This window comes from Carcharhinus amblyrhynchos, chromosome 23, assembly GCF_965287045.1.
Source record: "Carcharhinus amblyrhynchos chromosome 23, sCarAmb.v2.hapA, whole genome shotgun sequence".
Lineage (NCBI taxonomy): Eukaryota > Metazoa > Chordata > Chondrichthyes > Carcharhiniformes > Carcharhinidae > Carcharhinus > Carcharhinus amblyrhynchos.
Window position 1 is genome coordinate 33,126,529 of NC_137346.1, and position 14,622 is coordinate 33,141,150.

The 14,622-nt window shown below is 42.6% G+C and overlaps 1 protein-coding gene across 8 annotated transcripts in view; it reads left to right on the forward strand.

The window, feature by feature from the left end:
• The window catches only part of mtmr4 (myotubularin related protein 4), a 132,763-nt gene that overhangs the window by 108,585 nt on the left and 9,556 nt on the right, over window positions 1-14,622 (forward strand). For all 8 annotated transcript variants that reach the window (XR_013889311.1, XM_080210981.1, XM_080210982.1 and 5 more), the window contains 4 exons: window positions 4,367-4,552; window positions 5,514-5,684; window positions 6,148-6,299; window positions 9,371-10,787. Coding sequence is in view for 7 of the 8 variants with exons in the window: in XM_080210981.1 (XP_080067107.1) it covers window positions 4,367-4,552; window positions 5,514-5,684; window positions 6,148-6,299; window positions 9,371-10,787 (1,926 nt within the window). In the remaining variant the exon portion in view is untranslated. The remainder of the gene's footprint in view (window positions 1-4,366; window positions 4,553-5,513; window positions 5,685-6,147; window positions 6,300-9,370; window positions 10,788-14,622) is intronic.

Genomic DNA, 14,622 nt, shown 5'->3' on the forward strand with positions numbered 1-14,622 from the left:
TTCAGTATATGAAGAGTCATAAATGGTGCTGAATATCTTGCAGCCATCAGCAAACATGCCCATTTCTGGCAGTATGATGAAAGAAAGATCGTTGATGAAGCAACTGAAGATGGTGAGCCTAGCACATTATACTGAGGAACCCCTGCAGTGACATTCTGGAGCTGAGATGATTGACCTTCAACAACCGCAACCATCTTCCTTTGTGCTAGGCATGACTCCAGTCAATGCTTGGGCCCCTTGATGTCGTACTCGGTCAAATGCTGCTCTGATATCAAGGGCTATCACATTCAACTTGCCTCTGGACTTCATCTATTTTGTCCATGTTCGTGCCAAGGCTGTAATGAGGTCAGGAGCAAAGTGGCCCTGGTGGAATCCAAACGGAGCATCAATAAGCAGGTTACTTATGAGTAAGTGCTGCTTGTTGGCACTGTCGATGAACCCACCCCACCACCCCCCACCTTCACGTTACTGATTTTCCAGAGTAGACCGTCAGGATGGTGAATAGCTGTGTTGGATTTGTGTTGCCTTTCATGTATAGGACGTAGCTGGGCATTTTCTACGTTGTTGCTGGATGTCAGCATTGTAACTGAAACGGCTTGGTTAAAGGCATAGCTAGTTCTGGCGCACAGCCTTTGTTAATACTGTTGTGAAACCCCATAAACCTTGCAAAATTCAGAGCAGCACTTACTCATAAATAACCTGCTTCAGCTAATTCTTGATATCATGTGGAGTGAATTGATTGGCCGAAGACTGGTATCCATGATGTTCAGTGCCACAGGAGGTCAAGATGACACATCAGCATGGCAGTTTTGGCTGAAGATAGTTGCAAATGTTTCCTTCTTTTCTGCAGTAATTTGCTGGGCTCCATCATTATTGTATCTGTGAATCCTCCTCCTTCAGGTACTTGTTTAATTCTCCACTGCTATTCAGGAATGGATATGGCAGGACTGCACAGTTTAGATCCGATCCATTGTTTGTGGGATTGTTTGTGTAGCTCTGTTTTTGGCATGCAGACATTGTGTGGTAGATTCATCAGGTTACTTCTCACTTATAGGTATGCTTGGTGCCGTTCCTGGCATGCCTTTCTCCACATCTTATTGTACCAGGATTGGCCCCAGCTTGATGGTAATGGTAAAGTGGGAGATGTGCCAGGCCATGATATTGCAGATTGTGGTGTTATGCAATTCTACTGCTGCTAAAGGCCCACAGCAACTCATGGATGCCCAGTTTTGAGTTGCTAACCTTTGTGAAATCTATCCCATTTATCACAGTGGTAGTGCCATACAACACGATGAGAGATTTCCTTAATGTAAAGATGAGATTTCCTAAGGAGGCAGTGGTCAATCCTACTGATAGTCACAGACGGCTGCATCTCTGACGGGTAGATTAGTGAGGATGGTGCCAAGGTTAGGGGAGAATCCAGTTGTTGTGTACCAAATGGGAATCAACAACGAAGGTAGAGCCAGGAATTGTGTTCTGCTAAGAGAATCTGAGGAGCTAGGGAGAAATTAAAATGCAGATATCAAAGGTAATAATCTGTTGCTACCTGAGCCACATGTAAATTGGCATAGGGTCAAGCAAATCAGAGAATTAAATGTGTGGCTGAAAGAGTGGTGTGGAAAGGAGGTGTTTCAATTCATGGGGTACTGGCATCAGCACTCTGGGAAGCGTGAGCTATTCAATTCCATTCACAGTATCCTGGACAATCAGATAACTAGGGCTGTGGGCAAGGCTAATGGGGGAGGGTTTGGGTGAAGGGAGATTTCAAAATCCGAAGTGAGGGGTTGAGTCATCAGAACAGTATAGCAATGCGGGTAAAGGGAACCAGAGTGAGTCAAGGAAGGACAGAGTTTAACAAAAATTGTACACCGCTGAGTAAGAACATTGCAGGGAATAGATGTAAAAAAAATTAAACTTTCTTTATTTGAAAGAGTGTGAAGCTTTTGCAATAAGCTAGATGAATTAGTGGCACAAAAAGGGATAAACGATTTAGGTCTAATCACCATTACGGAGATATGGTTACAAGGTAATTAAAGTTGAGTAATAAATATTCCAGGGTACACGATATTTTGGAAAGACAGAATGGCAAAGGAGGAGGGGTGACCCTGATAGTAAAAAATGCCATAAGGACATGAGTGAAAAAGGATCTGACCTCAGAAGATCATGAAGTAGAATGAGTATAGGTGCAAATGAGGAATAGCAAGGGCCAGGAAACACTGTTGTGAGTAATTTATACCTGCCCCCCATATGTAGTCATACTATTGGACAGAGCATTAAACAAATTACTGAAGCATAAGCAGGGCTTTTCAAAGTCGACAAGCAGTGAATAGTGGTGTACCACGAGAGTCAGTGCTGGGGTCTCAGCTAATTTACAATCCATATTCATGACTTAGAGACAGAGAATAATGTATCAAACTTTGATGATGATACCAAGCTGGGTGGGAAGGTATGCAGCGGGGAGGATGTGGATTGTAAGGGGATAGGGGCAGATTTAGTGAGTGGACAACAAGATGACAGGTGGTATATAATGTAGGGAAGTGTGGAGTTATGCACTTCGGTCATGAGTATAGAAAAGTAGAATTTTTTTTAAAGGGTATGAAACTTGTAAATGTTGGTGGTTGAAGAGACTTGGGTATGCTTATACAAGGAATGTAGAAAATTAGCATGTGGGTGCAGCAAGCAATTAGGTGAATGGAATGTTGGCCTTTATTACGAGGAGATTGGAGTACAAGACTAAAGAAATCTTGCTGCAGTTGTACAGGGTTTTGCTGAGACCACATCTACGATACTGTGTGCAATTTTGGTCTCCACATATAAGAAAGGATATACTTGCATTAGAAGCGATTTATTAAATTGGTCCCTGGGATGAGGGGTTTTCCTATAATGAGAAGATGAGTGAAAAGGACTTGTATTTTCTGGAGTTTATAAGAATGAGAGGTGATCTCATTGAAACCTACAAAATTCTGAAGGGGCTTTGAGAGAGAGTTTCAGTAAGTTGGAGTGTCTTAATATTTGGGGCGAGGTGTCTAGGACAAATGCTAAATCATTTAGGACTGAGAAATCACTTAAAGGGTTGTGAATCTTTGGCATTCTGTACTCCAGAGGTTTGTGGGTGCTTCACTGATAAATACATTTAAAGATGATATAAACAGATTTTTGTTGTCTGAGGAACTAAGGGATATAGAGATTGAGTAGGAAAATGGAGTTGAAACTATGATTGTATTGAGTGGTGGACCATGTGTTCTGCTCCTGCTCCTATTGTACTCAAGTATGTTTTCCCTCTTGATTCCCTTCTCCAGTACTGAGGAATCTCAGGGCTACCCCCTCTATATCATTGCCCCCACCTCTCAGGGCACACCTAGGGAATGTGATGGTGATGTCTGGCTAATATAATATAATATAACATAATATCTCCTCAAGATAAAAGGGGGGCGGTTTAGAACGGAGTTGAGGAGGAACTTCTTCACTCAAAGGCTGGTGAATCTCTGGAACTCTCTGCCCGTTGAAGTGGTGGAGGCTGCCTCGCTAAATATTTTTAAGACGCGGGTTGATGGGTTTTTGATAAGAGAGGGGATTAAGGGTTATGGGGAGAGGGCGGGAATGTGGAACTGAGCAGCGACAGATCAGCCATGATCTTATTGAATGGCGGGGCAGGCTCGAAGGGCTGGATGGCCTACTCCTGCTCCTATTTCTTATGTTCTAATATGGCTATATGGTATGATCCAAATCTCATGACTAGTCTGTGAGACTGTTCTCATAATTTTGGCACAAACCCCTAGATGTTAAGGATGACTTTGCAGAGCTGCGCATGCCGTTAACATTCTGATACCTCGGCCATGCCTTAGCAATTTGATACAACTTTGGCTTTCTAGGCCATTTCAAAAGCTATTGAAGACTCAGCCACATTGCTGTGGGTCTGGGGTCCCATTTGGACCAGACCAGGTCCTAACCAGATGGGATTTTATGTCAATAGACAATGGTTTTACGGTCATTATAATTGAGACTAGCTTTTAATTCCAGATTTATGAATTGAATTTCAATCCCATCAGCTATCGTGGTGTGATTTAAATCCATGTCCCTCAAGCCTGGATCTCTGAATTCTAGTCCAGTGACATTACTGCTACACCACCACCACCTCCAGTAATCCAGGAAAGCAACTTAAGCCACAGCCATCTTCTCTTCAAAGGACGTAATCAAATAATGGAAAGAATACAGCAGGGTGCAAAAGACACCCAACTTCAAAAGTCACACAGATCATGACTCCAGACAGAGTGAAGACTAGAGTTTTTAAATCTGTTTGGTATAATATTGACATTTTACAACATGCTGTCACTGGGTCTTTGAATGCAGTATTACTATTTTACAGGGATTTCAGGTTCTGGTGGAAACAGAATGGCTAGATTTTGGTCATAAGTTTGGTGACCGATGTGGCCACTCTGAAAATCTGGATGACCTGAGCGAGCAGTGTCCAGTGTTTCTGCAATGGCTGGACTGTGTCCATCAGCTTTTGAAGCAGTTCCCATGTCTCTTCGAGTTCAGTGATGCATTCCTGGTAAGGGTTCTAAGTAACAAGAACATGTGGAAGATACACTTTTGACAAAGTTGCTTCTGTGTTTATTTAGAATGAATTAGCTTTAAAAATAACCATGTTTGTTCAGTTACAATAACAACTTGCATTTATATAATCTTTAACCTAATAAAATGTTTCAAGGCTCTGCAATGGAAATTTATACCTAAAATTTGACATCACCTTCTTGAGGGCAACGAGGGATGGGCAATAAATGCTGATCTAACCCGTGAGCAATTAAAATCAAATGCTCTCAGGATGCTCTCGTTTCCTGAATTAGATAGGATGTGGGGTTGGTGGAGATTACAGAGTAAGGAGGACCAAGGCCACGGAAGTACTTGAAAATTAGAATTTTAAATTCGAGCATATGCGATCGAGAGAGCGAGAGTCAATGTAGGTCATTGAGCATTATTAGAGTGAACGAATGAGACTTGGCACCCTGTATCGATGTAACATGCTAATAGCTATACATCACCTCCTCAGAAGAACTCAACTGTTCGTAAAAGCTCGATTCCAAGAACACCATGTCCATATCTGAATGGGCACCTTTCTCACACTACTTGTCTCTCGCCACTTTCTCTGTTGGAATCATTTTTGTCTCTTTCTTTAATTGAGGTTACACTGGCCAGGTCTTCTTTGAACTTATCTCTTATTTCTGTGCTCTAAGTTTACAATCCAACTCGCTCCTTTCTTTATTTCCTAATTCTTTATTAGCTCTCAAAATGGATATCTTTCACTTCCTCCGTATGTGCTATGTTCACAGTTCCAAAATTGGAATCATTCGTTCCTTTTACTTTGTTATCTGTGGTGATGGATGCCCTGCTATTTGGTCCTTGACCCTTCAAGTTTGTTTCTCAATATTAATATTATCCAGTGTTGTTTTAATATTGAAAACTGCTGATGGAATGCTGTACCTGAGCCCACTGTTTTATTTATTTGTTAATAGGTAAAGCTGGTTCAACATACGTACTCGTGTCTTTATGGAACGTTCCTTTGCAACAACAGCAGAGAACGAGAGGCACGCAGCATCTACAAGCGCACGTGCTCAGTCTGGTCATTGCTACGAACTGGCAATAAAAACTTCCAGAACTACTTGTATATCCCAAGCGGTGAAACGGTGAGCAATTTGAAGTCTGTTGTAGCTAAGGCTACCCTAAGGGCAAAAGCAAAATATTGCAGATGCTGGAAGTCTGAAATAAAAGCATAAAATTCCAGAAGTGTTCAGTAGACCTGGCAGCATTGTGTGGTGGTGGGGGGCGGGGGGGTTAAATTTTGGGTTGTGACGATTTTTCATCAGTTTAATGAAGTGTTATTACAAGCTGAAATGTTAACTCTGTTTATCACCCATGAGAATTGCCTGAACTGCTGAATGTTTCCAGCGTTTTATTACCCTAGATGCAAGTTTCTTTAGTGTCACCTCTGCAAAGGATAGACCAGGAATCTAACCTGGGGTAGATAGTCTGTCTAGCTTAGTATTACACTGGGTAGTCCTTTACCAATGTTATCCTATGACTAAGAATAGGATGTTTTAGAGAAAGTATGAATCAGCAATGATGCATGTTGTAATTTTGTTTTGATAGGTTTTACACCCAGTGTGTCACGTTAGAGCACTTCATCTTTGGACAGCTGTGTATCTGCCTATTTCGTCTCCTTGCACACCCACTGGCAGTGCTGAACTCTGCCTCTCCCGAAGTGGAGCAGTGGAGGAACGAACTGGAAAATCACTGGACAGGTGCGCAAGACTGGATTTCTTATTTCTATCAGCCACATTGAAATACAAATGATTTATATTGAGCCGTTACAATTCAACTTGTGCTAATGTAAAAACACTTAGCAGGACTTGGATGATCTGAGTGATCCAGTGACATTTTCACTTGTAATAGATGCTTAGAATAGTTCAACACAAGTCTGCCATCGGGCTCATCAGTTCAGCTCCAGTTCTTTCAAAGAATAATCCAGTTAGTCATACGACTCTGCCTTTCCTTATATCTGTGCATTTGTTTTCCCTTCAAGTACTTTTCCATTCCATTTTGAAAGCTACTATGGAATCCATCATCATAACAGGTGGTGCATTTCAAATCATGACCACTTGTTGTGCAAAAATGATTTTTCTCACATCACCTTTTGCCAATCACTTTAGATTTGTGCCCCTTCATTATCAAGTCAGCCATTGGAAACAGTTTCTGTGATAACTGTTGAAGCCAGGAGTGGTTGAGCATTGGTCAAGAGTTCACCCTCAAAAGGGGAGATGGAGAGCATTGGTTGACGCTGTGTGCCAATGTTTTGAGGGACCCAGTGTTTTTTATTGAAATCTGGCAAATTGAACTCTGAGAGCCCAGAGGGTTCATTGGATCTGAAATTGTGATATTCAGAATTGTGTAATGATTGGCTTAGTAGACCCTTTCAAAAAACATTAACTTCTGTAAGTCTTATCTTAATCCTGACAATTCAAATTGCAGCAATGTGTAGTTTACAAATTAAGTTTAACCCTTAATCTCTGAAGTATTAGTTCTGAAGAGCAATCCTGGACTAAAACTGAGGCCTGAATCTTCACACAACAGAGAGCCCTGTATTGAGTGGAAGAAGCTGAATCCCAAAGCACCTTCAGCACAGCAGCTACCATTTTCCCAGAGGCAGAAATGAGCCCAAGTCAAGGGTTTACATATGCACATTTCACAGAGGCGGCTGCCCATTTAAATCAGCAGCTGTGTCTACTTGTGTGATTTTCGTAACCTAGGTGTAAGAAACACGTGGGCAGGTTAGACCTGGTAGAAACAGGTCTGAAATTTGGGGTATTCTTCGGAGAGGTGGGTACCCCTTTGGATATGGTCCTGGGACGTCTTTAGGGGGAGTTCAGGTGCCCATAGGGAGAGGTCATGTGCTCTATGGGATTTTTAAAAATAGCCGTGGAAGTGTGTTTTTAAAAAAAATGCAATAGTTCATTAACTGAGGGGCTCACTGAACTGTCAAAATTGTCAATGTGCACTGTCATGTCAGCTGTAAAGCTGTCAAAGCATTTAATACTCTTTAAATCTTTGAATCCAATGCCTGGAGTGTTTTTAAAAAGTTGCTATTTCACTCTCTGTTGACATAAGCCTAAGGGTTACTATTACTGTGGTAGATGAATGCTGCATAATGATCTCTCAACATTCCATTGAGAGGAATGTTGAGGAATCCTGTAGGAGATCCATTAGGTGCCTCCCATTTCACAGTTTAACTGCTCCTGTGGTAAAGACTCTTTCAAGTGGGGCTGTGATTTCCAGTGTCCCTTGTAAGGGATTAAGTACCCAAATGAAATTCTGCAGTGCAGAAAGAGGCCATTCAACCCATCGAGTTTGCACCAACCACAATCCTATCCAGGCCCTATCCCCATAACCCCATGCATTTACCCTCGCTAGTCCCTCTGATACTAAAGGGGGACTTAGCATGGCCAATCCAACTAACCCACACATCTTTGGACTGTGGGAGGAAACCGGAGCGTGTGGAAGAAGCCCTCGCAGACACGGGGAGAATGTGCAAACTCCACACAAACAGTGACCCAAGCCAGGAATCGAACCTAGGTCCCTGGCACTGTGAGGCAGCAGTGCTAACCACTGTGCCACCGTGCCACCCATTATGAATGAGTATTTTAAAAAAAGTGAAATCTGTAATAGGCACTTAGCACATGGTGGCGCAGTGGTTAGCACTGCTGCTTCATAGTGACAGGGACCTGTGTTCAATTCCAGGCTTGGGTCACTCTGCGGAGTTTGCATGTTCTCCCTGTGTCTGCATGGGTTTCCCCTGACTGCTGCAGTTTGCTCCCACATTTCAAAAGATGTGCGGGATAGGAGCATTTGCCATGCTAATAAAATTGCCCCTTAGTGTCCTGCGATGCGTAGGTTAGAGGGGTTAGTGGGTAAAATATGTAGGGATATGGGGGTAGGGCCTGGGTGGGTTGTGGTCGGTGCAGACACGATGGGCCAAATGGCCTCTTTCTGTACTGTAGGGATTCTATGATGATGATAAATTCTCCCTCAGTGCACCCCGAACAGGTGCCGGAGTGTTGTGACTAGGGGATTTTCACAGTAACTTCATTGCAATGTGAATGTAAATTTACTTGTGACTAATAAATAAACTTTACTTTCACTTTATTTAATCTTAGTATGAATCCTGAGGACTGCTAATTGTGGATACTGGGTTAGTTGGCTTGATTGGGATAAGGGCAAAGGCTGCTGGTGGGGGCATGGATTGGCACAGAGGCAATGAAGGATCATGGGGTTGGAGAAAGGGGCATATATTGACATAGAGTGTATGAGGGGCCATGGTTAGAGGAGTTGGAACGATGGGGGGTTGGGGGGGCTGTTGTGGAAGCCTTGAGATTGCTTGTGTCAACAAACTTGAGAATATTTATTTGCCTGCTTCCTTTTATGGGATATTCTGGAAATTTTTTCACTCCCTTGTAGAGAGGTTTCCATTTTAGCTTGTTGCCCCAGTCTCAAATTCCTTGAACTGGCTTCTGTAATTCTCTTTTGCTTCATTCCCTGTTCTATTCATATCTTCCCGGCCAGTTTGCTCCAAGCCTCAAGTCCCATTCAGTCAGTCCTTACTTGCAGTGACCAGAGATCCAGTCTCTTGTTCTGTTCATTAAGGTAATAAGATCTGCTGCAAATGCAGCACATTGAGGAGAGATAATGTAGTAGATCTAAGGCAGAAATAAGTACCAAACATCATCTTGCTCATTGATGCGTGAATTTTGGATAGACAGTCTGAATTCTCCTATTTCTTCAAGTAATCAGAGTTCTTTTTCTGATTTTTTTTTTCTAGATTACCAAAAGCTCGTTCTGTAGACAATCTTCCCTTGGCCTGTGACAGTGGAGTTCCACTGACAAGAACGTCCAGCGATCCCAACATAAATCAACATTGTCAGGAAGGACGTCTCACTCCAGAGCCCAGAAACATGCCTGTGCTAGCTATACCTGATATCCCTGATGTACCTGATGTCCCTGAAGTTGGGACTGGAGCATCCCTCCCTGACCATAAAGTAAATGGCTTAATAGATCCAGTAGAAACAGCAGAGGAGGCTAGAGAGGAAAATCTATTCAATAACTCATCTCTCCAAACAGAAGAGGAGGAATCATCCGATAGCAGAAACCTGAACAAAAAGACAGAGCGCCACAGAAACCTCGAACCATTGACTCATCCCAAAGACACTCAACAGGAGAAACTTTTAAATGATGTTAGCAGTAATACAATCGCAAACAATAAGCTTGAGGAAAAAACACTTGGGATTACTGAAACTAAAGAAGTTATCCAAGAAAAACCAAAAGAATGTAGGGTTTACGAAAATCATCCAGGTCATTGTGAACAATTTGTATCAAACCCATCTGTAAAGACCACTTCCTCAGGCACTGACCAGTTACCAGAATATAGCAGCAACTCTTCTGCTTTACAACCCTACCTCCATTCTGTGGCAAATGTGCTTAACCTTAAGGAGAAAATTTCTGCCATGCATAGCTCCACAGAGACTGTGACTGAGGAGAGGACAAAGGCAGATGGTTTTTCATTCACCAAGGACTTAAGCTTTACGAAGAATGGTATTTTGTTTGCAAATGGACTTCAAAATGAAGCAGAACAATGTAGGGTTGGGAGGACAGCAATAGAAAGTGTGAGAACTATCAGAAAACACATTTGTCAGAGTCAGTTCAGTGACTTCTCATTACTGAGCTCCAACTGGGATAGTGTACAGGGTTTGGTAAAATCAGCCTATAGTGGGGATACAGGCCACAGGAAAGCCAAGCTGAATGGTTGTCATTATAAAAGACTAAACAATAAGCATCTGAGAGTGGGTGCTGCAGTGAATGGACAGTATTTGCTTAAGGAGGAACAACTAGGAGCACTTAAGAATCTCCGACAATCCCACCAGATCCATTCCAGCCTTTATTCATTAGGATCAAATCTAAAAACTTGTGGTTTTTTTACTCACTCATCACATTGGAGACAGCTTCAACCAATTGGGCAGACTGCTCCCACCACTTTGGAGATGTCTCCAAGCTACGTTGATGATGATGGATTGCCGTTTCCCGTGGATGCAGTTCAACAGAGGTTACGACAGATCGAGGCAACTTACAAGCAGGAGGTAGAATTGCTTCGTCGACAGGTTCATGAACTTCAGATGCGTCTAGACAGTCAGCAGTACTGTGCATCCCCAGTGGAGGTGGACATTGACTATGGGGATGATTTTGTAAGTGAACAACATCTTTAACTTTTCTGAGCAGGTCTCATCCAGTGTAACGAAATAACTTGCATTTATATGACAATACCTTCAAATTCCCAAAGCACTTCACACTCCTTGAAGTGCAGTCGTTATTGTATTGCTGCAATTGCAGCAGTCAGCAGCATGGTTACACAAACAGCAATTAGTTGAGTGGTACACAATTGGTTGATAAATATTGGTGAGTACATGGAAAACTCTCCTGATTGGTTTCTTAAAGGGAGAAGGGTGGGTATTGCTGGCTGGGCCAGCATTTATTGACCATCCCTAATTGCCCACAAAACGAGTGCTAGGTCATTTGCCTAGCTAAGAGTCAATCACACTACTGTGGTTCTGTTTATGTGAATTTCCTTCCCTTAAGAACATTAGTGAACAAGTTGGGTTTTTTGTATACAGCAACAGTCATCATTAGACCTTTAATTTAAGATTTTTTTACTGAAATCAAATTTCACCATCTGCCATGGTGGGATTTGAACCCTGGTCCCCAGAGCATTACCCTTGATCTCTGGATTACAAGTCCAATTACAATACCACTACGCCACTGCCTGCTCTCAGAAAATGACAGATGGCGCTTCAATTTAACATTCCCTTCAAAAGACAATACCTCTAATACTACAGCACTCCCTTTGTACTACATTGGTGTTTAACCATTACGCACCTTGCCCCTCTCGAATGGAACTTGAAGCTAGAATTGTCAGACTCACAAGAGCCATGGGTGATGCCTGACGGTTTAGTTGATTAGGGAATGAGTAACCAAGACTTGTATTTAAAGAGCACATCACATGATTATCACTTTTTCTCTTTTCAACTAAATTTCTTGTTCCATGTTGGAATGCATATCCGTGTTACTAACTTTACACCACAACCATTGTCGGTTGACTATTCTTCTGCCACAGGACAGAGTTTTAATGTTTTAGAAGGCATCTCAGCCATGTCTAATCTTGTTTAACCCAATGATTTTAAATGGGAAGTCATATGGCCAAGAGTTTAGAAAAGGAATTTCAGAGGTTGGGCCCTAACCAGCTCAAGGTACAGGTTGCCTGTACCAAAGTGAAGGGAGAACAATGTATAAGCATATGCTAGGCTCAAGCATGGTAACATAGCTAGGAGTTGGAGTAGGTCTTTTGGCTCTTTTGAACCTGCTTTGCCATTCAATAAGATTGTACCTAATCTATCTCAATTCCACCTCCTTGTACTATTGCCTTATTCCTTAATTCTCATAGTACCCAAAAAGATTGAGTTCACTCAATGACTAAGCACACACAGCTCTCCCAGATAGAAATTTCCAACGACTCACAGTCATAGAATCATAGAATCCCTGCAGTGCAGAAGGAGGCCATTTGGCCCATCGCGTCTGCACCAACAACAATCCCCCCAATCCCTTATCCCCAAAACCCCACATAATTACCCTGCTAATCCCTCTAATATGCACATCCCCAGACACTAAGAGCCAGTTTACCATGGCTAATCAATCTAACCTGCTCATCTTTGGACTGTGGGGGGAAACCAGAGCACCTGGAGGAAACCCATACAGACACGGGGAGAAGGTGCAAACTCCCCACAGACAGTGACCCCAAGCGGGGAATCGAACCCAGGTCACTGGAGCTGTGAGGCAGCAATGCTAACCCTATGCCACCGTGCTGTCTTTTGAATGAAAATCCAGATGGTCAAGCCCTTGTTCTGGGGCTCTGACTCCAAGTTCTAAATTCCCCAGCCATTTTCTGGCTTGACATCTATCCTGAGAAGCCAGGTAAGAACTTCATATGTTTCAATTAGTCATCCTTAATACTCAGGAGTATAGGTCTAGAGTACTCAGACTCACTTCTTCGGACTACCCTAGTACCTGTGGAACTAATCCAGTGATCTTTTGTTGCATATACTTTTAAGAAAAGTGTATCTTTCCTGAGTAGGAAGAGCAAATTGCGCACATTACTTCAGATGTGGCTTCCATAGTGTCCCGTAATAAAATTTCTTTACTCTTATATTTGAAGCACTTTGTGTAAAATGCACCGAAATTCAATTTGACTTCCGAATTGCTTGCTGTTCTGCATGTTAACATTATTTGATTCATGTATATAAGGACACTTGGGTCCTTTTGAATGCAAATATTTCCCAGTGTCTCACCATTCATGGTGGGCCCTAATTTCCAAGCTCCCTAACATCAGATTGATGGGGCTGTACCAAAAGGTGCATTGGGTTTGGTTCCTAGATAAGGCTTGAGTGACAATTACCCAGAAGTGCAGACTTCACCTGGGTAATTCAGAAATGTAATCTAAATTGCAAAACTTTTGGATGGTTCCAATTGGGTAATGCCAGTAGTTACCAAGAATAAGTTGAAAGAATTAAAATCACTTCTAACCTCTGGGTACCTATTGTACAAACCCAGTCTTGACCTTCCATGGGATCCCCCGATCTTGTCAATCCCCTAAGGGATCTCTTCCTCTCCTTCCATCCTAGAGTGGCCCAGTTTCCCAACACCCCACCTCCCAGACATGGTACAGTGCAACCTGAAAGGCTCTTTAAATTTCATGGACCTTTAATCTTACCTGGTTTATGTCAGCCAGTTGCGTAAAAGGAAAAAAGGGCTGTGGTCTCCTTCGCTTCGACTCTACTGAACTTTATCGCTGGGCCCTGGGAAAATGCTTTGCTGTTAGGATCTTGCCAGACCTGAGCCAGAAAGTTAGATGAGACGCCTGGGAAAAAAAATCTTAAGTAATTGTGCATGAAATGTTAGTCTGGTGCTGATTGCCACTCTGAGGAAGTTGAGGCTTGTTGCGGCCTGTAACTCCCATGGAGTGGCAATCTGAGTCATTGGGGATTCACATTGCTGTAAGTTACTTCTCTGCCCAATGCTGAAAATGATGCGCAAGTGCCTTGGTGATTTCCTTGCATTCCATTACATGCTGTTACTGCTGTATAACTGATGAAGCCAGCTGCTTTGTCTTGAATGATGTGTCGAGATTCTTGAGCATTGTTGAAGCTGAGCTCATCCAAGCAAGTGACAAATTTTGTTTCACCTGCATGGAACTGGAAACAATAGTCTAGGACTTGGTGCAGCATGAAGTGCAAAAGATTTGTTAGCTTGTGGTGTCAAAAACGTTGGATTTGATGCACTTGTGTGTAAATAGAACCTTAGAATTACAGAAACGTTATGAGTCAACGCCAGCCAAAAAAGAGCAAAAGTAAACTAGCTGTTCATTTCAATCCTAATTTCCAGCACCTGGTCCCTGCGGTGCAAAAGGGATCATTTGGCCCATCAAGTCTGCACCAACTCTTTGACAGGATACCATACCCAGGCCCTCTCCCCATTATCCCACACATTTGCCATGGCCAATCCACCTAGCCTGCACACTTTAGAACTGTTGGAAGAAACTGGAATGCTCGGAGGAAACCGGAGCAGACAAGGGGAGAATGTGCAATTTCACACAGTCACCCAAGGTTGGAATTGAATCTGGAAGTCTTGTGAGGAACCTGGTGCTGTGAGGCACTACTATGCCACCACGTCAGGTGCAAATCCAATACTTTCGACATGATTTGAGTATTTCAACCTCAACCACCAATTTAGGCAGTGAATTCCAGATGCCTACCACCCTCTGGGTGTAAAAGCTTTTCCTCATGTCCCTTCTAATTTTTCTGCCAATCACCTTAAAGCTATGTCCCTGGTAATTGACCCTTCAACTAGAGGAAACAAGTTTTTCTTGTTTACCCTATCTAGGACTCCCATAATTTTGTACACCTCAATCAGGTCCCATGGCCTCTTTTATGGAAAACAATGCTCATCTGTCCAATAGCATGTATTTTAATG